Source organism: Eretmochelys imbricata, chromosome 1 (genome assembly GCF_965152235.1).
Source record: "Eretmochelys imbricata isolate rEreImb1 chromosome 1, rEreImb1.hap1, whole genome shotgun sequence".
In the NCBI taxonomy this organism is placed as follows: domain Eukaryota; kingdom Metazoa; phylum Chordata; order Testudines; family Cheloniidae; genus Eretmochelys; species Eretmochelys imbricata.
The window spans coordinates 219,241,752-219,265,902 of NC_135572.1; the positions used below are offsets into that span (position 1 = coordinate 219,241,752).

The 24,151-nt window shown below is 47.0% G+C and overlaps 1 protein-coding gene across 1 annotated transcript in view; it reads left to right on the forward strand.

Annotated features, from left to right (window-relative positions):
- LOC144268937 (antigen WC1.1-like) overlaps positions 1-24,151 on the forward strand; it is a 59,096-nt gene that overhangs the window by 16,564 nt on the left and 18,381 nt on the right. Inside the window, exons 3-5 of the mRNA XM_077824296.1 lie at positions 11,212-11,222; positions 20,488-20,809; positions 21,045-21,350. Coding sequence (XP_077680422.1) covers positions 11,212-11,222; positions 20,488-20,809; positions 21,045-21,350 — 639 coding nt within the window. The remainder of the gene's footprint in view (positions 1-11,211; positions 11,223-20,487; positions 20,810-21,044; positions 21,351-24,151) is intronic.

Genomic DNA, 24,151 nt, shown 5'->3' on the forward strand with positions numbered 1-24,151 from the left:
TCTGGGCTTGATTCTGAGAGTCCCATGTAAGGGGAGCCCTGTAGTCAAATGTCTTGGCTGATTCTGTTGTAACTGACTGAGCTGCACTGTCTTTATTTTCCAAACTTTTTGTCCCTGAAATACACAAGTGCAGAGAGCAGCTCGTTTGCATAATGGGAGGAGCCAAAAGCAGTAACCTGGCAGCCACACCCCCATTCCCTGCTGGGCCTGTTCTTGTCTCTGCTGCAGCAACTCTGGGCTTGTAAACCCTGAATTTCTGGGCCTGTTGCTGCTGCTCGGGAGATTTGGAGAGTATCCAGAGGGTACAAAGGAACTTGACTGGCTATTTGGGAATTAGGCACAAGCAATTTCCAAGGCAAATGCTGAATAAACACAAAGTGGAAACCTATCTGTCTGAGAAACTTTCACTCCATCCATCCCACTCCAGTGCACCTCCTTTCAGGGATGTAACTCATCATGATCCCAAAACAAATGATGAGCCACATAAATTGTGTCCCCTCATGTTAAGTATTGAATATTATTTACCTCAGAAATAAAGAATTGTTGCCCTGAGGTTACAAAGACATTTACAGGTTTCAGAGTAGCAGCCGTGTTAGTCTGTATTCGCAAAAAGAAAAGGAGTACTTGTGGCACCTTAGAGACTAACAAATTTATTTGAGCATAAGCTTTCGTTTTTTGTTAGTCTCTAAGGTGCCACAAGTACTCCTTTTCCTTTTGAAAGACATTTATGACATTTCCTCAGCACTTTGTTTCATGTGTGAATGATCAGTTTGTGTCCTTTGTTTTCGGTCTTTTTCACACATTGGCACTTTGATGGGTTCGGTCACAGAGACCCCCTATGACTATCACCTGATGTGCTGAATTTACCTCTGAGCCCGTTTTCCCTGCCAGTTGGGGACTCCAGAACCCTGCCTTGTTGAGCCAGACACGCTAGCCTGCCGCAACACAGACCCAGGTCTGCTCCATGCCCCCAAAGCTCCAGTCCTTAGGTGACCTGCTGTGCACTTGTTGGTTATCTCCAGCACCCAGACACCCAGCTCCCAATGGGATCCAAACCCCAAATAAATCCATTTTACTCTGTATAAAGCTTATTCAGGGTAAACCCATAAATTGTTTACCCTCTATCAACTGATACAGAGATATGCACAGCTGTTTGTTCCCCTTGGTATTAATCACTTACTCTGGGTTTATCAATAAACAAAAGTGATTTTATTTAGTATAAACAGTAGGATTTAAGTGGTTCCAAGTAATAACAGACAGAACAAAGTAAGTTACCAAGCGAAATAAAACAAACCATGCAAGTCTAAGCCTAATACATTAAGAAACTGATGAGAGGTAAATCTCACCCCCAGAGATGTTCCAATAGGTTTCTTTCACAGACTAGACTCCTTCGTAGTCTGGGCCCAATCCTTTCCCCGGTACAATCCTTATTAGTTCCAGAAAGCATCTTCAGTGAAAAGCAGGGGCTTTCTCATGACTGGGACCGCCCTTGTCCTGCTCCACCCCCTTTTATAGCTTTGGCACAAGGTGGGAATCCTTTGTCTCTCTGGGTCCCCACCCCTCCTTCTAAATGGAAAAGCACCAGGTTTGAGATGGATTCCAGTATCAGGTGACATGGTCACATCTCACTGTAAGACCTCATTTTTCATTACCCATGGGCTGGCCTATACGTACACAGGCAAGCTTGCAGGTAAACAGAGCCATTTACAGTCAATTGTCCAAGTCAATAGGAGTCATCAGGATTTTACACCACCATTAATGGCCCACACTTTACATAATTACAGTAGGACCTCAGAGTTATACTTCATATTTCTAGTTTCAGATACAAGAATGAAACATTCATAGAAATAGGATGAATATATTCAGTAGATTATAAGCTTTGTAATGATATCTTACAAGAGACCTTTTGAATCAAACATATTCCAGTTACATCCTATTCACATTCATAAAGCGTGTAGAGCGCAACGTCACAGGCACCACATCTGGGCCTTGACAGGTGTCACAGATCTACAGGATCTGTGCTATGCCCCAGCTTTTAAACAATCCCAGGGAAGAACCCCTTCAGTTTGCCAGATCCCGCAAGGGTCCCACGCTTCCTTAAGGGTAGGTCACGTAGCCTCAACGCCTCCGAGACAGAGCCTCTGGGCTCCAACACTCCTGTTTCACCCCATATGCTCTGCCCAGTGGGTTCAACTGAGATAGACCCCAGCTTAGAGACTTTTATACTCATCAGGGACCAATGCACCTCAACAAGTATCTGCAGTGACACCCAGCAGCCTTTTCAAACCACAGCGGGATTTACTGGTCAGCTGGAACACACCTTCGGGAAGTTCTTCAGTTAGCACAGAGAAGAAGCAAAATTATGATGTGGTCCATACTGGCCAAGTCAGGGCTCCCATGAGCCATGCTGCTTGGACCCGTCTTGGTTTCCACTTTTTCTCTGTCTCTTTATCTCTCAGTCCCAGGTGAGCTCTCGTGTCTCTCCAAAGGCCAGCTCTTGTCCTAGACTCCTGTCACAGCTCCGTCCATTGTCCTTCTCCTGCTGACCCCTGCGGAGTTCACATGTTCTGCCTGCTGAAGTTTCCCAGGGTTAGTTGTCAGTTGTTCAGTCCCTGAGGTTCCCATTGTCTTTCAGGATCCTCCATTAATATAGGTGAGCTCCAGCCAGTCCTGTAATAACTCATTCATCCCACCCTAGACAGTTAAGTGACACATGTCTTCAGCTCTCCCCCAGTAGAGCTTTGTAATCTTATTGCACTGATTGGGTAGCAATCCTTAGCCAGGTAAGTCACTGCCCTGCCAAGCATTCATAAAAATATTACACAGAATCCCCACTTCATCAGCGCAGTTGAGAGTTCTGCTGCCCAGACACAGCCGCTGTAAAGTTGCCCAGTGTCTGTCTTAGGGCAAAGCTCACATGTACGAGCCTGCACAATGACCCTTCCCCATCTGGACAAGCACTGGTTGGATGTTGAAAGGCCCCACTTTATCAGTCAGTAATCTTCTCAGCTGCTTTGCCATTTTCCCTCTCTCTCATTTCTCCTGTCTGCCCCACGGCTTTCACATTCTGCACCCACATAGAACCTGCCTGGCCAATTATCCATATCGCACCAAGGCAAATACAACTCAGTTCCCATAGTTAGGTTCCTACCAAATTCACGGCCATGAAATCTGGTCTCCCCCCGTGAAATCTGGTCTTTTGTGTGCTTTTACCCTGTACTATACAGATTTCACAGGGGACCGACATTTCTCAAACTGGGGGTCCTGACCCAAAAGGGAGTTGCGGGGTGGGGGGGTCGCAAGGTTATTTTAGGGGGATTGTGGAATTGCCACCCTTACTTGTGCACTGCCTTCAGAGCTGGGCGGTCGGAGAGCAGCAGCTGTTTCCCGGGCACCCAGCTCTGAAGGCAGCGCCCCGCCAGCAGCAGTGCAGAAATAAGGGTGGCAACACCACACCAGGCCACCCTTACTTCTGCGCTGCTGCTGGCGGCGGCTCTGCCTTCCGAGCTGGGATCCTGGCCACCAGCCGCCGCTCTCCAGCTGCCCAGCCCCGAAAGCAGTGCCACCAGCAGCAGCAGCAGCAGCACAGAAATAAGGGTAGCAGCATCGCAACCGCCCCCTACAATGTCCTTGGGACCCTCCCGACAATTCCTTTCTGGGCCAGGACCCCGACAATTACAACACCCTGAAATTTCAGATTTAAATAGCCAAAATCATGAAATGTATGATTTCTAAAATCCTATGACAGTGAAATTGACCAAAATGGACGGTGATTTTGGTCGGGCCCTCCCCATAGTCTACACGCCAGGCAGCAATCCTATATACACATGCAGTACACGGGGCGGGGGGGGAGCATAAAAACAGACTTGTCTCCCCAGGGGAGAACAGCGGCAAGGTCAGCACAGAGCATGGCCTTGTTAAAAATGGTTATCGAGTAGGACCCCGGTATACCAGCTTTGCACGTACTCCAGCCACTTGCATCAAATTTACCCAGGCTTGCACTGGAGACTAAGCACAGTGTAGAGTTGTGCTAACCACTCCCTCCTTTGTTCAGCCTCATTCTCTTTTGGAGCGTGACTCTTGTCTCATTACCTGCAGCTAGACTGGTTGAGTTAAACCTTTTCACACAGGCAACAACCACTTCAGAGGTGGTGGGTCGGAGTAACTCACTAGTAGTGACATGTAAGGACCACTTTACACCACCTTTACATGAGTGCAGCTGCCTAACATAGCGCTATGGAGACCTGAGCCCTCTGTGTGCACATAGCCCTGCAGTCACTGCTAGAGTTAAACATTTCTCACACTGGTGACCAATTTATCATCACTGGAGCTCTATGAGTCCCGCCCGAGACAGGAGGTCTTTGTTCATTCATTGCAATGAAGGCCAGACTCTCCTTACTGCCTGTGGACAGACAGCTGCGCATGTCAGAGACTGTGGAGTTAAGTTAAAATTCCCTGACAAAGACTTCTTTCACACAGAGTTCAGGTTGCCCAAGGTATCCCATTCCCTTGGGTTGGGCAAAACTCAAACCCCTGAAAACCAGGTAATCCAGAGTTAAGGTGAATGCCAAGGCAGCCTTAACTCTGCCCCCTGGAGCTGGACTAGCCATTGCCATTGGGAATTGTTTTCAAGTGCTCCAGCTGCAGTCCCTGTGTTAGGTGTAGCTGTACTGAATGGTGGAGGCGATGAGTTGGAGCCACTTGGAAGAGCTGTGATTGTGATATGAGATCTGGTTCTGAGACACCCATGTGATCAAAGGGAAGAGATGCCAATGTACCCGGAGGGATCCAGTATGCATCATTTCAGCGCTGTGTTCTGCAGGGTGTGTCAGTGGCAGAGCATAGGCATCTTCTTGCCATGGGGATTGCAGCAGTGAGGTGGGAGATGGAAGCAGTCCATGTGTTTAATGATGGGACAGTGAAAGGACAGTGTAAGATGAAACACTAAGTAATGGGGAGGGGGTTGTGAGAAGGGGCAAAGGGGTTGTAAAATGTAACAAGTGTGGGGTTGTTTCTGACTGGGGAGGAGGGTCAGTGTTTGCAGGGCACTGGCCACTGCGGACCCTCCTCTGTGACTGTTAAATGTTTTCATTTTTTTGTTTGCAGATGCTCCTGTCCCAGGCCTTTCCTTTCCCTTACAATGGCTCCCATTTTCCAGTTCATTTGCTGAATGTGGGTCGGTGTCATGGAGGGTCTCAGCCCAGCTTTGGGACCTGTGGCCGGGGTGGAGGCTTAGGTGGGAGGAATCTCTGATCCGGCCAGGAGTTTGCCTGCTCTGCGGGGTGGAAGGTTTCATGTTGATGCCGTCGTTCAACAGGGCAGTAGTGATGCTGGTGCTGTCTGCCCCATGGGGTGCTGGGATTGGGGCTGCCAGTTGCCACTATTGGGGGAAAATATTTGGGAAACTTAGTCATGGTCATAGAAACATTTAATGAAAATCATTGAATTAGTGAATTTGCCTGTTGGCAAATAATGTGTCTGGTTCTTTATAACCATTAACTTCTGCTCAAAAATTGTTTATGAATTTACACTGGGCTGATGGGCGTTCAGTGCCCAATTTGCTTTGACTTTCAGTGAGACTATGGATCCTAAGTGCCCAAGGGCCAGGTTTTAAAAGATATTTAGGTATCTACAAATGCAGATAGGTGCTCAGTGGGATTTTCAAATGTGCCTGGTGCCAAACTCCCAGGAGATTTGGAAAGTCCCAGTAGATGCCTGTCTGCACTCCTAGGTGCCTGAGTGTCCCTTAAAATCTGGCCCTGAGTCACTTTTGAAAATGACATGTAGGCTCCTAGGTTACTGAGGCACTTCTGAAATTTTTACCCTTAGACTAAAATCCAGACCCCCGTACCCAGCCAGAGTAGCTTGGGATATGCTCAGGGTGTTTATGGAGCCCTTTCCCACCCTCATAGGTTGACCAGGCAATGGGTTGATCGTCCCCACTCTCTGATACCCTGTAGATCTGGTGTAGCATAGAGGGCTCAGCCAAAAGCATGTCTCAGCCTTACACAGCACAAGAATATTGTATTATGGAGGAATTTCCTGTGACTCCATAGTTAACGTTACAATTATGGGTCCATTATAAGTTTTATTTTTAACTTTTCTCTTTTTAAGGAGTAATAAATTCCTATTCAAAAGGCACAAGGAAGAGTAGAATATTTTCCTTTAGAATTTCAAAAGTTTTAGCAGCTCCCCCTGGCAATGGGAGCTAAAGGTAAGTGTTTAATATTAACCCTCTGTGGATTGTGAGTGCATTGGGGAATTGGCGAAGGGGTGGAATAGGGGCGGGACTGAGGGTGGAGCGGGAGTTGAGCACCCCCTGGGACAATTGGAAGCCAGCACCTATGCCTGGATTACAATAACAGTCTTACCATGGAGTCACAGACAGTGCCCTTAGACCAGTGGTGTTCAACCTGCGGCCTGCAGGCTGCACATGGCCCATCAGAGTAATCTGTTTTTGGGCCGCAAGACAGTTGTTTACATTTGCACGGCCACCCGCAGCTCCCAGTGACTGTGGTCTATAATTCAAAATTGTAGCAGAGATGTAGTCATCTGCCAGTTTCCCAAAACTCTCTCAGGGCTACCCAGAATAACTCGGGGGATCTCCATCTTTTTGTTTACTTATTCCACCCTGTTAGAATCCAGACAGTCCAGAGATGAAGGATCCTTGAATCCAGCCTTATAGCTTCATCTCACAGAAAACAAGCTGGCAGGGTCACTACGCACATGAACTCTTCCTTTGGTGATGGAGAGTGAGGAATGCATTTAGAGTGTTTGCCTCCGATCATCACACACAATGACCACTTGCTTTGAAATTAGCACTTTTCTGTGAAAGTTCTTCATTTGCATTCCACAAGGCTTCTTTCTCGTTTGATTAGTTATTTCGTTACCGGGCTATACACAGTGGAAATGTTTGCTGTTGCATTATAACGGGATACAGATAAGGGAGAACCATGCAAATAACAGGGTTAGTTTTCTTGAAGATTAAACACTCTTATACATTTACTAATCATTTTGATCAATACTAATGCACACGTGAATGGGCCAGGCTGTGCATTTGTAAGCTTTCAGTGAGACCTGGGGCTTTGGCATGAGCTGGCACCTGGTCTGCGAGCATCACAATCAGAGTGCAGGCTCATCTGTTCGCTCCCGGCACTCTGTCCCAGGGAGACTGTCTTCCTCTATCAGGCCCAGGCAGTGCAGAAAGGAAACCTCCTGAACTGAATGTAGAAGGGACAAGAATCAGACCAGGATGAGAGGAGGAGGGTAGATTGGGACAAGGAGCCTGTGGGGTGGCCGGGGGGGACAGACGGACATTCTGAGACTGGATACTGGTGAGAAGGGAGAAACTGGGGCTGGGAGAGAAAGGGGGAGATGGGAACTGGCTGGGCAAGGGGACTGGGACTGGGAGGAGGGAGGGGGAGGAGACTATTACTGGCTAGGCAGGGTAAATAGAACAAGAGTCGGGGGACAGAGACTGTGACATGCTGAGCAAGGAGGCTGGGAGCTGGGGGAGACTGGGACTGACTGGAGAAGGAGGCTGGGACTGGGAACCAGTGGGGAGGAACTGGGGGTAGGTGAGGAGAGACAGACCAGAAAAGGAGCAAGAGCGTGGGGAGAGTCTAAGACTAACTGGGCGATGAGACTGGAATAAGCAGCCAGGGTGGGGTGGAGAAGACCGAGAGCAGATTGACATGAACATTTAGTGTGTGGCAAGCTGGGGAGTAAATCTCCCCTGCTCTGGTCTGCCAGGCACCGAGTGTCCATGGGGCCCGTGCTGCCACGCTCTAACAGTTCCCTCGTGTGCTTCGATCTGCTCCCGGTTCCCAGCACTGGGGAACTGTTCATGCACAGCAGCAGGGTCCACACGGACACTCAGGGTGCAGCAGGCTAGTGCAGGGTAAATTTACACCCCAGTGATTTACACCCCGCTCTATCTGCTGGATCTCTGGGCAGAGGGGGTGTGTTCATGTAACTCTCTCCCCCTCCCAGCAGCTGTCAGGGAAGAACTCAATCAGACCCTGCTTACACCTGCCATTTCCTTGTATTTTTAAACAATAAAAAACTGGGTTGGGCAGGAACTTTATAAAAATGTGCTTTATTGTCAGGACTTTGAAACTCTGCAGAAAACAGATCGACCTTCACCAATGTAAACCCCCTAATCTGGTACTAACAACTGCTCAATGCCTTGTGCTGCCCACCGAGCAAGTGCCCAGCAGGGTGTCCCTCTCCTCTGAACCTCACCAGAAGGAGGGAGCTGCACACAAACAAAGGGGTATCAGAGCAAAAGTCCCGTCTGTGCACCTTTCTGTAAAACTGCCGCTGCATCTCAGCTGGAGCTGCACGATTGCAGTGGGAATCAAGTTCAAGTTTGTTATAGGGCGTTTGAAGGGCCAGACTGCCTAGTGGTTGGTGCCCCTGAACTCCAGCCCCTGGTTTTCAAGGTCAATTTCCTCAGTCTTTTAGGCAGTGAGGTAGGAAAACCCAGGCCCTCCCTCTCTATCAGGTCCCAGCCCAGGGTCCTGTATGCATCAACCCCTAAATAGGGGAGGCCTCCCAGCAAAGAGTCTAAATCCACTGCCCTGGGCTACTTTCTACCACTGTTCCTTTCATTTGGGGCATGGCCCCCTAGTCCCGTTTGCTGGGTGGCTTGCATACCATAGCGCCCTCTCGTGGATCTTGAGTGGCCCCATGCTGTGGTCCCAGGCTCCTTCAGGTGGGGCAGCCACAAGTTTTGTGAGACTGAACCCCACAATATCTCTGGGCTTCAGGGACCAAGTTACTTCAGTTGACAGAGGCTCCTTGGTCTCCTCCTCAGTCCCCCTTGGCCAGGGAGCCAGTGCTTACTCCCTGGTGACTGCCCCAGCTGGCAGGCTAGTGACCTTCCCCTCAAGTAGGGAGGCAGATAGCTCCTGCCGCTTCACCAGTCAGCCCTCAACTGAGCCAGGCTCTCTCCTTTTCTACACCCCCCAAGGCCTGCCATTGGCTGCAGGTACAGCGGGGTGGGGCTAGTTGGGCCCAAAGGCTCCCTTTAACCCTTGCCGTGCTGGCAGGGTACTTCCACATGCCTCTGCTGAAGGTTGGACAGGAGGATGAGTTTTTCCATGTCCCTTATAGTTATGTCCATTCTTGTCACTAATCCCTGTCTTCCCTGGATAGAGGTACAGGGCCAGCTCATAGGGCCAAACCCAGGGTTCCTTACTCAGGCTGTCAGCTATTGACTGTGATGTGAGTTTGCTTTGTCCAGACTGAGTAGAAACAGAATAAAGGACTCAGGATTGGGCCGATTAAGGATTATTCCAGAAATAACCAGTCAGCCCTCTACAAACTGCCCTGTGCACTAGATATCACTGAGAACAAACACATACGAGAGCTGTGATGTTTCTGCACCAAGCAATTTTTCAAAGCTGCTCTCCTGACTGAATACTCAAAAACTTTCCAAAAGGTGGCAGTCGTCTTCTTATATGCAGTGTTGTTGTAGCCGTGTTAGTCCCAGGATATTAGAGAGACAAGGTGGGTGAGGCAATATCTTTTATTGGACCCATTTCTGCTGGAAAGAGACAAACTTTTGATCTGACAGAGTAGAGCTGTGTGTAAGCTCAAAAGTTTGTCTCTTTCACCAACAGGAGTGGGTCCAATAAAAGATATTACCTCAGCTACTTTGACTCTCTCAACCCCTTCTCGTCCAGCTTTCACTTCTCATTTCTGGTTGGATTCATACCAAACTTTGCCAAAATCATTCTCCTTTGCCAAGGTCCCCTGCCTCAGATGGTGCCCAAGGAGTGAATCAGGGATTCAGAGTCAAAGAGGCTGTTGTCTGTAGGCCCAAGCCTCATCAGTTGCAGCAGCAGCATTGTCATCATCAGTGATCCCTCCATTCAAGGATGATCTCTACCACAGATTTACGTATGGGTCCTGAGATCACTGAGGAATCCGATCCTGGAACCATAGATCTGCCCGCAGTAGGTATAGACATTGCCTGACAGGTCAGCTGCCTGCTGGGAGAAATTTCTTTTTCTTTCCTTTCTTCTTTCTCTTTTCAACTTTGAGGGCAAGGCACTTCTCCTCGAAGCGGGCCACTGCCTGATGGAGGATGAAGTGGCATTGAGATTTGTTGGTTGCTTGGTCCTCCCACCTTCTGATATCCACATGAGTTTTCTTGAGATACGCTTTCAGTGTGTCTTTGTAGGGTTTCCTCTGATTACCACGGGATCTCCGACCATGGGTGAGCTGAGAGTAGAGGCCTTGCTTTGGGAGGCGAGAGTCTGGCATCCGCACACAATGTCCAGCCCAGCGGAGTTGATGAGTGAGGATCATTGCTTCAATGCTGGTGACATTAGGTTCAATGAGATTGCTGGTGTTAGTCCAGCGATCTTCCCTCTTGATGCAAAGCATCTTCCAGAGGCATCTTTTGTGATACATCTCCAGACTCTTGAGGTGCTGTTGATAGAGGTTTCACATCTATAAAGGAGTGTAGAAATAACAATTGTCTCCTAGACCTGGATTTTGGTGTCCTTCCGTAAGTCACGGTCTGTGAAAACGCTCCAGAGCAGTTTCCCAAAGGAAGCAGTTGTGCAATAGATCCTGTGCTGGATCTCACTGTCAATTTTTGCATTTTGAGAAAGTTGGCAACCGAGGTAACAGAAGTCCTCAACTCTCTCCAAAGTCTGTCCCTTGATGGTGATTTGTGGTAGGTCATGTATAAGGTCTTAAGCAGGCTGATGGAGCACTTTAGTCTTCTTGATACTGAGTGAGAGTCATAGGCTTCAGTAAGCTTGTGCAAAAAAATCCAGTGTGGACTGCAGGTCATTCCGAGTGTGCGTGACGACGACACAGTCATCAGCATACTAAAGGTCAGTAATGGATGCCTTGAGCAGTTTAGACTTGGAACGGAAATGTCAAATATTAATAAGCCGCCCATCCATTCTGTATTGAATGTCAACTCCAGTGGGAAGGCGGTCTTTAAAAAGGATCAAAATGACTGCTAAATACATGGAGAACAGGGTTGTGGAAATAACACATCCTTGCTTAGCCCCAGTTTTGATGACGAAAGGATCCATCTCCAGGCCATTACAGAGAATAGTGGCAGTCCTCTCATCATGAAGAAGCCTTAAGCCCTTAATACATTTTGGAGGGCAGCCAAATCTGGCCAGCACCTTCCACAGGGCTTTGTGATTGACAGAGTTGAAGGCCTTTGTCAAATCAATGAAGGCCATGTGCAGGTCCTAATTTTGCTCCCAAGACTTTTCCTGGGTTTGGTGGGCAACGAAGATTATGTCAGTTGTTCTGCGGGATGGCTTGAAACTGCACTGAGATTCCGGCAATATTTCCTCAACAAGGGGAAGTAATCGGTTTAAGAGGATACGTGTGAGAATTTTCCCTGCTGTAGATAGCAAGGCAATGCCATGATAATTTCCACATTCCAACTTATTCCTTTTTTAAAGCTGGTAACAATGTTGGCATTTTTCAAGGCTTCCAAAAGCTTCTCATTATACCACATTTGAAGAAACATGAAGCTCCCAACAGCATAGCTCTGAGGATTTTTGGAGCACACAAGCCGCTTCACCACAACAAGGTGACGGTCCCCGAAGAGGTGTTGCAGCCATGGCAAGATGTGTAACCAATAAAATTATGCTGAAATTATACTCTTGGCCGCTGTGCACCAGAGTGGCACCAGGCACTAGACCTGAGATGAGGGAGACTCTTTCCACCTATTGGGCCCAGGCAGTATGGGGAGGAAGCTACCTGAACTGAATGCAGGCCAGGGTGAGAGGGAAAGTAGATAAGGATAAGGATGCAGGGGGAATATTCTGAGCCTAGAGGCTGGTGGATGGAGAGAAAGTGGGACTGGAAAAGAAAGCAGGAGATGGGGACTGGCTGGGCAAGGAGACTGGGACTGGGGGGAGGGGGCAAGAGACTAGGAATGGCTAGGAAGGGCGATTAGGACAGGGAGTGGGTGGGGAGAGACTGTGACTTGCTGAGCAAGGAGATTGGGAGCTGGTGAGACTGGGACTGACTGGGTGTGACATTCCCCTCTGGTGTTATCCAGACCAGTGATCTGCTAGGTCACCCAATCCTTGACTCTGGGAGCCAGCCTTACCCTGCTCTGCTGTGAGAACCCCCACTCCTGGGTTGCTCACTCACTGCCTCTGGCATGTAAGCTGCTCCTTGGATTGTACAACCAAATCATACTAGCCACTATCCCCAGACACAACCTGAGGAACCTCCATCTTGCAGTGCCCAGTTATGCCCGCTGGACACTGCAAGCTTATCTGAGTTCATCAATTTAACAAAGAAATTGATATGGACCAGGCTTGTTATCCCAAGGGGAGTCCCTGACACACTTCAAACCAAACACACTGCTTCAGGTAGAATAAACAAACAAATTTATTAACTATAAAGACAGATTTTAAGTGATTATAAGACAAAACATAATGTAATGATGTTGCCTCTGGCGGGACACAGCTGAGAGTATCAATTCAGGACAAAACCAACAAGGAGTTTGGTGGCACCTTAAAGATTAACAGATTTATTTGGGCATAACCTTTTGTGGGTAAAACACCACTTCTTCAGATGCATAGAGTGAAAATTACAGATGCAGGCATTATATAATGACACATGAAGGGAAGGGAGTTACCTCACAAGTGGAGAACCAGTGCTGACATGCCCAACTTGATCAGGGTGGATGCAGTCCACTCCCAATAATAGATGAGGATGTGTCAATTCCAGGAGCAGCAAAGCAGTTTTTGTAATGAGCCAGCCACTCACAGTCCCTATTCAAGCCCAAATTAATGGTGTTAAATTTGCAAATGAATTGTAATTCTGGTGTTTCTCTTTGATGTCTGTTTCTGAAGTTTTTTTGTTCAAGTATAGCTACTTTTACATCTGTTATAGAATGTCCAGGAAGATTGAAGTGTTCTCCTACTGGCTTTTAACACCATTAATTTGGGCTTGAATAGGGACTGGGAGTGGCTGGCTCATTACAAAAGCAGCTGTTGCTAATCCTTTAGAAGCTAAAATCTAAAGATGTATTCATAAAAAGAAAGAAATGTAGATGAGCGCTAAAACTGGTTAAATGGAATCAATTACATACAGTAATGGCAAAGTTATTTTTTCAGGCTTGTAGCAGTGATGGAATAAAGTGCAGGTTTAAATCAAGTCTCTGGAGTACATCCACAGCTTGGATGGGTCATTCAGTCCTTTGTTCAGAGCTTCAGTTTGTAGCAAAGTTCCTCCAGAAGTAAAAAAGCAGTATTGAAGACAAAATGGAGGGGTTTCGAGGGCCTTTTATATTCTTTCCCTTTGTTCTCCTGTGCAAAATCACAGCAACAAGATGGAGTTTGTAGCCACCTGGGTAAGTCACATGTCCATGCATGACTCAGTTTGCAGGCAGCAGCCATTCCTCACATGCCACCTTGAACATCTCAGGAAGACTTCTCATATGTGGATTGGAGTCTCCCAAGGTCCATTGTTAGTTAAGTGTTTCTCGATTGAGCACTCAATCTGCAAATTCCTTTCTCAAGAAGCTGACCAAATGCTTCACTAATGCTACTTAATGACAAGTTTCAGAGTAGCAGCCCTGTTAGTCTGTATTCTCAAAAAGAAAAGGAGTACTTGTGGCACCTTAGAGACTAACAATGCATCCGATGAAGTGAGCTGTAGCTCACGAAACCTTATGCTCAAATAAATTTGTTAGTCTCTAAGGTGCCACAAGTACTCCTTTTCTTAATGCTACTTAGAATCAAACACATTGAGAAACAAGTACATAGCCAATATTCATAATTTCAACTACAAAATTGATACATGCATACAGATAGCATAATCATAACCAGCAGATCAGAACCTTTCCATAGACACCTCACACGACAACCTTTGTACAATATTTGTTGCAAATGTAACACAGTGGTTGCAACAATGATTTATACAGTCACAGTTTATGTCAATACATAACAGATAACAAGTCAGATTTGGTCAAAAGAAATAAAAGCAAAACCCATTCTAAGCTGATCTTAACACTTTCAGTGCCCTTACAAACTTAGATGTTTCTCACCGCAGGCTTCCTGGTTACTCTTCAGCCTGGCTCTCCCCTTTGATCAGCGCTTCAGTGGCTTGGTGTGGTGGTGTCTGTAGATGTAGGTGGAAAAGAGAGGAAGACCATGGCAAATGTCTCTTCTTTTTACCATGTCCTTTCTGCCCCCATGGTTTTGCCCCTGCCTCCCCCCTCCTTTTCAGAGTGAGGTGAGCATTACTGAATCTCTCCAAGGAAGATTGAGCAATTCCCCTGGTTTGGCCTCATGCTGGTGAGTCATTCATTGTAACTCCCTTCCTGGACAATGGCTGTTCATTGGTTGATTGATATCCTGCCCAGGCATTGGTTACTTTCCTTGCTGTTGCCTCTGGGGAGCTCATATCTGGCTGATTCCCCAATTTACAGCATGTTTTAGTGACAACCATACCACACAATTCTCATAACTTCATATGCATTAATGATCTACACATATGAATAGAGAAATGACTTTCAGCAGATCATAACCTTTCCCCTGATACCTTAGAAGGCATGCTTTATATGTAAGATCACAATTATATTAAAATGAGGATTATGGGGGTTACAGCACACCCCCCACCCCAAAGTATAGAATGCCACACTGGGTGAGGAGTCTGGGACTGGGAACCAGTGGGAAGGAACGGTGGTGGGTGAAGAAAAACAGATCAGATCAGGAACCAGGGTGTGGGGGGAGTCTAAGACTAACTGGGCAAGGAGACTGGAATAAGCAGTCAGGGCGGGGTGGGGAGACTGAGAGCAGATCGACATGAACATTTAGTTTGTGGCAAGCTGGAGTGTAAATCTACCCTGCACTGTCCTGCCAGGCACCAGGTGCCCATGTGGATGGTGTGGCTGTGCACTAAGGCCTTGTCTACACTGCTGCTTAAGTTGATGTAAGTTACGTCACTCAGGGGTGTGAACCCCTGCCCCCCGCCTCCCCCAGAGCAACGTAACTGACATCAACTTAAAGCGTTGTCCACATCTCACTATGTCAGTGGAAGACGCTCTCCCACCAGCAGAACTTCTGCCTCTTGATGAGGTGGGCTCATTGTACGGACAGGAGGGCACCAGAGGCGTAGCCCGGTGGAGAGAACAGGGGGAGCGGACAGATAAAAAAGCCCCACCTGCTTGTACTCACCCGGCGGCGCTCCGGGTCTTCGGCGGCACTTCGGTGGCGGGTCCTTCACCCGCTCCGGTCTTCGGTGGCACTGAAGGACCCCCCGCCACCGAAATGCCGCCGAAGAGCAGAGCGAGTGAAGGACCCACCGCCGAACCCACCACTGAAGCCCTGGAGCGCCGCCGGGTGCGTAAAAATTGAAAAGGCTCCAAAAAATTAAAAAGGCTCCACTTCTGCTCGGTGGGAGAGTGGCCGCTGCCCCGCCCCCCCCAGCTACGTGACTGGAGGGCGCTCTCCCCTCGACGTCACCCGTCTTCACCAGACGTGCCCAATCGGCGGCGCTGCATCGACACAGTGGCACTGATCTTCCGTTTTTTCAGTTTGCTTTTTTAAAACCTTAAAACGTTCCATTACTTTTAAGGAACATTCAGTTTGCAAAGTTCAGGGATAAAGAATAAGGAAATAGCAGAATTAAAGTTGTCTTTGCAGCTCTATTTTGGCCCATCTTTACGTATGCGTTAAGATTCAGTCTTTCATGACAGGATAACTTGCTATTTTCTCCACAGGACCCCTGCTTCATTCAGCACACAGAACTGACGGTGCTCTGACTCAGGGTTGTGGAGTGAAGGAGGCTGTTGTCTACAGGACCCCTGCCTCATTTGTTGCAGACGCTGTGAAGTGTGCTGTGTGTGAGGCAGGGGATTGCAGAAGGAGAAAGGAGGGTCTCTTGTTAAGGCAGCTGAATGGTGCCCTGGAGAATTAGAGTCTATCCCTGCCTCTGCCACAGAGTTCCTATGTGATGCTTGGCAAGTCACTTCAACCAAATGTTTCACAGGTGGTCATTAATTGTCTGTACCTCATTTTATGGGTGGCCCCCTTGAGACCATGCACATCTGAGCTGAAGAAGTGCTGAGCACCCACAGCTCTAAACTGAAGGCAGTGGGAGCTGTGCTGCACAAGCCTAAGTCCTCTCAAAAGCCAGGACATGAGTATCTCAGGTTGGGCACCCAAAATCACTGGACACTTTTGATAATTTTGGCCATAGAGTGTCTCTGGGCTTTGGTTCTCCATGTGTAAAATGGAGATAATAACACTTCCCTACCTCCCCAGTGTTGTCAGCTGTTGGCTGTGTGTGTTTTCAGCTCTGCGCAGACAGCTGACGCAGCAGGCCTTGACCAAACTGCCTAAGAAGACCACAGACTCGGTTCAGTGGCAAAGGCCCTCGTTCAGGTTTATTGCTGACGAAGGACGGTACTAGCTCCCCGGATCAACGTCTACAGTTACACTGGCACATGTAGGCCCCTTACCATGGGCTTGGCTCAGTGAGTGGCGAGACTTTCCACTCCCCACTCACCCCCTGCACCCAGGCCAGAAAAAGACACCCGCCCCCGTGACCTGTCTTTTGTACTGTGATAAAATCAAGTTACACATTCCCCCTCTGATGTGGCTAGTAACCACCCTTGACCTTGTCCATGTTGGTTTGACCAAAACATCTCTATCCATCACCCTGTCACCCTGACCTTATCTTTCGGAGGGAGTAATTTTTCCCTTTCACCATCTTTGGGGAGTGTGTTTACACCATAACCCTGTCTCAGGGGTTCTGGTCCCACCCTTCTGGAAGGTGTTTATGCAAGTGCCAGTGCCGAGCACTTCTCATGAGTGTTTGTGGTTTTGCAACACCAACCATGCCTTTGCCAGGTTCATGTTCTGGACAATGGACCCGCACGCACAGTCACAAAAGGGGCTAATGAAGGTTTCACAGGCAAGTGCAAGTCTGGCATTCTGAATGTCTGAGTGCTTCACTCTGTAAACGTTAACTTTCTTTCTGATTCATAGCTGTATAGATTTTAAGGACAGAAGGGAGCATTAGATCTAGTCTGACCTCCTGGGAAACAAAAACAATAGAATTTAAACGAATTACTCCTGTACTTCATCTGAACTTGTTTTTGGCTGAAGCATATCTTCCAGAAAGGCACCCAATTTTGTTCTGAATACTTCAGGAGGTGGAGAATGTTCTGCTTCTTTTGGTAGTTTGTTCCAATGTTTCATCAGTAGTACTGGAAACATGCATGCCTTGCCTCTAATAGGAATGTGTCTGTCTTTAACTTCCATCCATTGGTTCTTGTTATGCCTTTCCCCACTAGATTGAGAAGACCTTTACTATGCAGTGTTTTGTCCATGTGAAAATATCTAAACACTGAAATCAAGACACGTCTCGGTCATCTTTTTGATAAGCTAAACAGATTGACCTCCTTAAATCTCTCACTGCAGGGCACATTTTGAAGCCCTGGAATCATTATTGTGGATCTTCTCTGCACCCATTCCAATTTTTTAACATCCTTCTTACAATGTGGACACTAAAAGCAGATGCAGTATCTGTCTCCACGGTGCTGTACACAGAGGAAAAATCACCTCCCTACTGGAGCTCGTTGGAAATTATCTGGCAAACTAGAGTTTCATTGGAAAATGCCAGTTTGTTGAACTCAACATTTATCATGAAAGTGAACTGGGGTTCAATGAACTTTCTCGAAACCACAAGCACGATCTGGTGGAAATATCCATGGTTCCCTGCCAGGTTCCCTGGGGGCTTCTGTTTGTCCTGTCATGCAGATTGTCCCGGGGCTGGGTACTCCAGTCTTCTATGATCTGCAGCTCTGGGGCAGCCCCACCATACAGATTGCCCCAAAATTGGAGACCCTAGTCTTTCTAGGGTGTGGGCTCCAGGGAAGCCCTGCCAATGCTTTCAGGCTCTCTGCCATGGGATAGGAACCTGCAAGCCCTGGGAGCCCCAGCTCTAACCAAGGCTCGGCTCCAGGGTCTGCATCAGGGATCCTGGAAGTCCCGGGATGGATTCTGGTGTCCTAGGGTCTGTGGCTCGGGGCAGCCCTGCCTTGCAGAATGTCCCGGACTGGGCTATTTGCCTATTTTGGCTGCCAGCTGGCCAAGGAGTCTGGAAGCTCAGGGGTTCCCAGTCCAGGGCAGGCCACATGATGAGGCTGCCCCAGAGCCAGCAGTGGCTCTGAGAAATTGACATGCTTGTCCTGATGTTAACAGTGGTGAAACTGACAAGAATGTCAGTGTCACTCCGCATCTGTTGGGGTTCCTGGGAGCAAATTTCAAAGTTGGATACACCGTGGGTTGGAATTTCCAAAACAAAATTTTAGCCGGATTTCCAATTTGCAGGAAATTTTAAAATAGTGACATTTCCTGTACACTGGAAATCCTGCATTTCAGCCAGCTGTCCTCATTGCTCCCCTCTTTCTACATCCAAGGATCACCTTCGCCGTTTTTGCAGCAGCATCACACTGGGAGCTCACGTTCAGTTCTTTGTCTACTATGACCCCTGCAAACAACATGGGCTATATCTGTATTTCTGTGACTATTACGTGCACCTCAGTTCCTTTTACTGCTATTTTCACATTTCCTTCAGGGGTTCAAAGGGTAACCCCCGTCTGAGCTCCCCACATGTCCCAGGACGGCAGACAATGGTTTCATAGAACCCAGTTACTGGTATTTAACTAACAATACAGGTGTCAGGGCTTTGGAACTTTTGCATCTGCCCAAGCTGTGCACAAGTCCCCTTCCTTGGGATGGGCCCCTGAGATGAGAAATCTTAAACAGAGAGCTTGGGAATTGTTAACAGGGGAGCCCTGAGGAACAGAGGGGGTGAGGCAGGTTCTGTAGGGAGGGAGACTATAACACAGTCTCCAGGAGCAGGGGTTCCTTGGATAAGCTGAGTCAGCCTGGGTTTTGAGGGAAAAGCTGAGCTTTAGGTAAGACATAGGCCTGTAGGTCTTCAGTTGCTTTATTCTTTTCTCTGTGATTTCTGTGTTCCTGTGGATAAATAAAAAATAACACTGTCCTGGGTTCAGTACTCGTCAATATTTTCATAAGTGACTTGGTTGATGGAGTAGAGAATACTAGGACACAATTTGTGGGTGACACGAAGCTGAGAGGGGTCGCAAGCTCTTGGGAAGGAAGGGTTGAAAATCAAAATGATCTTGATAAACTGGAGAATTGCTCCAAAATCAGCAAATTGAAATTCAGTAAAGACAAGTGCAAGGTATGAGACTTAGGAAGGAAAAATCAAATAAAAAAAAATGGGGAATAACTCTCTAGGTAGCAGTTCTGCAGAAAATGATCTCGGAGTTATAGTGGATCACAATCTGAAAAGTTGTGATCCTCTTGTGAAAAAGAGAAATGTCATTCTGAATTATATTAACAAGAATGTTATATGTAATACACAGGAGGTAATTGTCCCTCTCTACTTAGCAATGGTGTGGTCTCAGCTGGAGTACTGTGTCCATTTTTGCTCATCATTGTTTAAAAAAGATAAGGACAAATTGGAGAACGTCCAGAGGAGAGCAACAAACAGAGTAAGAGGTTTAGAAAACATGATCTATGAGGAAATGTTGAAAGAATTGGACATTTTTAGTTTAGAGAAGAGCAGACTGAGAGGTGAACTGATAACAGTCTTCAAATAACTGAAAGATTGTTTGTTAACTGTTGTCCACATCCACCAAGGGTAGGACTCAACAATCATTTTAGATTGCAGCAAATGAGATTCAGATTAGATATTAGAAAAAAGTTTTGAACTATAGGGATAATTAAGGACTGGAACAGGGTATGTAGGGAGGTTGTGTAATCCCCATCATTGGTGACTTTGCACAAAAAGTTAGACAAACATCTGTCGGGGTGGCCTAGGTATATTTAAACCTCCCTTGGTGTGAGGAGATGGACTAGATCACCTCTTGAGGTTCCTTCCAACCCTACACTTCTCTTATTCTGTGGTTTTATCAGCTATTGAGGCCTGCTGATATAAAAATAGTAAAGGCTGTTTAACTTCCTCCTGAGTTACCAATGGACTGAAGAGTAGTTTATCCTTTTCACATAATATGATACATCCTGTTTCTATTCAAAATCAGAAATATTTATTGAATACTTCTGCCTTTTCTTCATCGTTGTTAACAATTTTACCATCTTGATTTGCAGTGGAACTCCACCACTGTTAGGATTTTTTGTTTGTTCCTAGTATAAAAATGCCTTGTGAATCTCCTTAGTGCAGCAACCCATGATTTTTTCCCTGATATCATTAGCTTCCCTTATCAATTTTCAACACATTATAACATCTAATGTATATTAATTGTTATGTAATACCACTGTTTTCCATTTGTTATATATTGCTTTTTTATTTCTAATTGTGGCCTGCATTTTGCCACTCAGCCACGATTGGGGTTCAGGCAAAATGTTATGGCTGTCGAGCATCTAACTCCCTGAGGCCCCTTTGTAAATTCCTGCCTTCATTAAATTTCTATGACACATTAAGCCCCGGCTGGTTGGAGGGCATAGTGCCTGTTCCGGACGTGTGGAAATAAGAGATGGAGAAACATGGAGCACAGTCTGTGATGCCCACTTTGATCTCAAAGCCGCCAGCGTTATCTGTAATGAACTACAATGTGGAACAGCTCTGTCTATCCCAGGAGGAGCTCACTTTGGAGAAGGACATGGACCAATGTGGATTGAAGCATTCCGGTGTGCGGGGAATGAGTCCCACCATGCGTACTGTCCCCAGATATCGCACATCAGTCAGACCTGCTCACATGCAAATGATGCTGGAGCCATATGCTCACGTAAAAATTCAATGCAAGGTTTTTAAAATCCCAGTGATGTGAATTCTAGATTAGGGTGAAGCAATATACAGATCTCACTGTGTAGAGAGCTAGGGTAATAGGATGGCACCAGCTTCTCGTAAAACACAAATGATCCAAGATAAATAGAATCAGATCAAATCCCCCCTGACTTTCCTTTCTTTAACTGTTTGGTATAAAATAGCTCCAAGGCTCCCTCTCTAAACCCCTTCTCCCTTCTCCCCTGGGCACACAGGGTTCCGTCTGGTGAACGGCAGCACAGCGTGCTCAGGGAGGGTGGAGATCCAGGTTCTTGGTGCCTGGGGAACCCTCTGTGACTCACGCTGGGATTTACCGGATGCCAACGTTCTCTGTCGTCAGCTCGACTGTGGCTTCGCTGTATCAACCCCAGGAGGAGGGTATTTTGGGAAGGGAACTGGCTTTGTCTGGACAGACACATTTCACTGCAAAGGGACTGAACTCCATTTGGGCCATTGCCCTGTTACTGCCCTGGGAGCCTCTCAGTGCTCCCACAACAATGATGCCGGTGTGGTTTGCTCAGGTAAGTGTAATGCTGGATTAATGGCACTGGCCCCTCAGTGTGTGACACTGACCCTAGAGCGGGGAAACCTCAGGGCACAGCAAGGGGAGAGGGAGCTAGATTCTAAACCACGTATAATAATGGTAAATGTATTAAAAATAAAATTAAAGAAAACGTGACCACAAAAAGAACAGTGATGACCCAGGAATGCCCTGGATTCTCCAGTAAAAACATCAGCAACTCTGTCCTTCCGCCGGGCAGTGGAGCAGGGGCAGCCCTTTGTCCTTCGGGTTTCATAAATGTCACCGATTCACTGTTCTCATCCTTCTCCAAATCACTGCTGTAGTAATTAGAGGGGGAGCTACTAGCAATTCCCAAGATGGAGGTTACATCACACTTTCTCTGATCAAATACTCATACCACCAGCTCTTGAGAAGATTGTATGCCTTCATTGTCTGCAGCAGGCCTTTGCAATTTGGCAAGGGATCAGTGCTGGGGCCAGGGAAGTGCCCTGCCCTAGTGCAGGGAAATCCCTTCCAGGTTTGGCTGAATTAGAAACTGCGGAAAATAAACTTTTCTCTTCTCTCACTTGAGTTCCTGAGGGTATTTTTGGGAGCTTGCCACAGAGAAAGTAGCACTTTATCTCACTTTGGTTTTTTTCTAACTTGTTCACACCTTTGCAGTTGAAAAAACCTCAGAAAGATTCCCCCCCCCCAGCCAGCTTTCTTACACTTTTCTTGATTTTTGCCAATTTTTTACAGTGGCAGAAAAGATGAAAAAGCAGAAAGGGGGAGAAAGGGGGAAAACCTGTAAACCCAAATATGAAAAGGAAAATTGATTTTTGCATTTTCGAAAAGTTAAAATGAATCAACGTTTTCGTTAGAATCTAAACAAAAATGCTCCTTCCATTTCCGCATGCCAGTCTCTCGGGTGTGTTTGGAAGCTGAAATCCTGCATGACCACACAGTACTTAGCAGGGAGAATGTTGGGTTGTCAACCAGCTCTAATATTTACCTCACATAAAAACGTTAACAAATTAAACAGTGTTATTAGTCAAAGCCAAAGGCACAAGAATTAGGAAATATCAGAATTAAGATTACCCGTGCAATGTTCATTCAGCCCCCCCTGTTCATCTACATTATGACACAGTCTAATTGCATGCACACGTCCTGTTATTCCTCTCCATCCCACCAGCTCCTGCCTCCTTCAGTGCCGTGGGAGGATGGTGCTCAGGGGATGGAGGAGCTGGAGAATCTTTGTTTTTATCCTCATCATTCAACCTGTGACCCAGGGCCTTATTCGCTCTACAGACCGTACAAACACTGCACTGAGTACAGAATTCTTCATTTCTTCATGGGCTTTTCCGTGGTCTCCTCACCGTAGTATCAGAGTGCACTACAAGCATTAGTGAATTTGTCTTCACAACACCACTGGGAGAGAGCAGACTGTTATAATGCCATTTCAAAAGTGACGTAGGCACTTAGAAGCCCAAGAATAACATTTTCAAAAGTGCCTAAGTGACTTAGGGACTTAAATCCCATTTTCTCCAGTGATGTAGGAGCCCAAGAACCCTGGAGACTTCACCTTCTTGTAGCCTAAATCACTGCTGAAAATGGCACTTCGGCTCCGACATCATTTAGCTGCTTTTGAAAATGTTACATACAATGATTAAAGCCAAACTTCCAAACTCGCTACTTATTTGGGATGATTGGGCACCAACCTGAAAGCCTCAGGGCCTGATTCTTCAGAGTGCTCACCATTTCTGTAGAGCTTTATGTGTTCAAAGTACTGTCCAGACATTGATAAACCCTCACCAAACTCCAAAGCTCTATTTTACAGCTGGTGAAACCGAGAGAGAAAAGCAAAGTGACATGCCCAAGGCCACCCAATGAGCCAGCCGCGGAGCCAGGATAAAGCTGAATATTTTGACTCGCAGCCCTGTGCTCGTTCCAGCCGATCATGTTGCCTGACTGTAGAAGAGCGGAGCAGCCACACCTTGTCTTGACCCGAGCAGCAGTTGTGAATACTCAGTACTTCTGCAAATCAGACCCCATAATTGGCTTCAGAGACCTGCTCAGCATCACCTGTGAAGTCTGCGGCAGAAACAGGAACAGAACTGAGCTCAACTGAATGACGGTCACTGCTCTTAACAAGAGCATCCTAGTTCTTCCTGCGCTCCCCTGCTTGTTCTCTTCAGGCCTTCCAGTTTCTAAAGTGAATGAGGCAGGGGCCATACAAGCAACAGCCTGATGCTGCACAACCCCGATTTATCCATCCTGGGCACTGAAAGTGGCCAGGGTCCTGCGGGAAAATAATTCACTAGAAAATTAATTTTAGTGGCCAGCCAATCTGGTTCCCTTGTGGCTAAATGGAGCCTGTGTTATGGGTCTATAGATCCGTAGAGTTTTAAGACCCAAAAAGGCCATTGTGATCATCTGCTTCTCCCCTCACCACAGGGACCCCTCCTGCTTAGTGAAGTTTCAGCTCCCCTCTCTGTCCCATCTTCAGATCCATGTACAGAGTCTCCATAGGGCTCCTTGCCTGACTGGAACTGGGATCTTTAAAGAGAAACCTACTGCAGAAGCCCTGGATTTCAACCTTCTTCCTAATAATGGGCACGTAGCTTCCAGGACTGTCCCCCACAGAGCCCAGAGTCACTGGTGCTGTTACACACCATGACTAAGCCTATGTGGCCCTGCCCAGACCTCTCAACAGACGTCTACTCTCCTCTTTACAACTAATACCTTTGTACCCTTGAGGAAAAAAACCTCGCAGTTCTCATACTTCTTACAGAGGCTGCTACTGACATTCCTAACTGAATT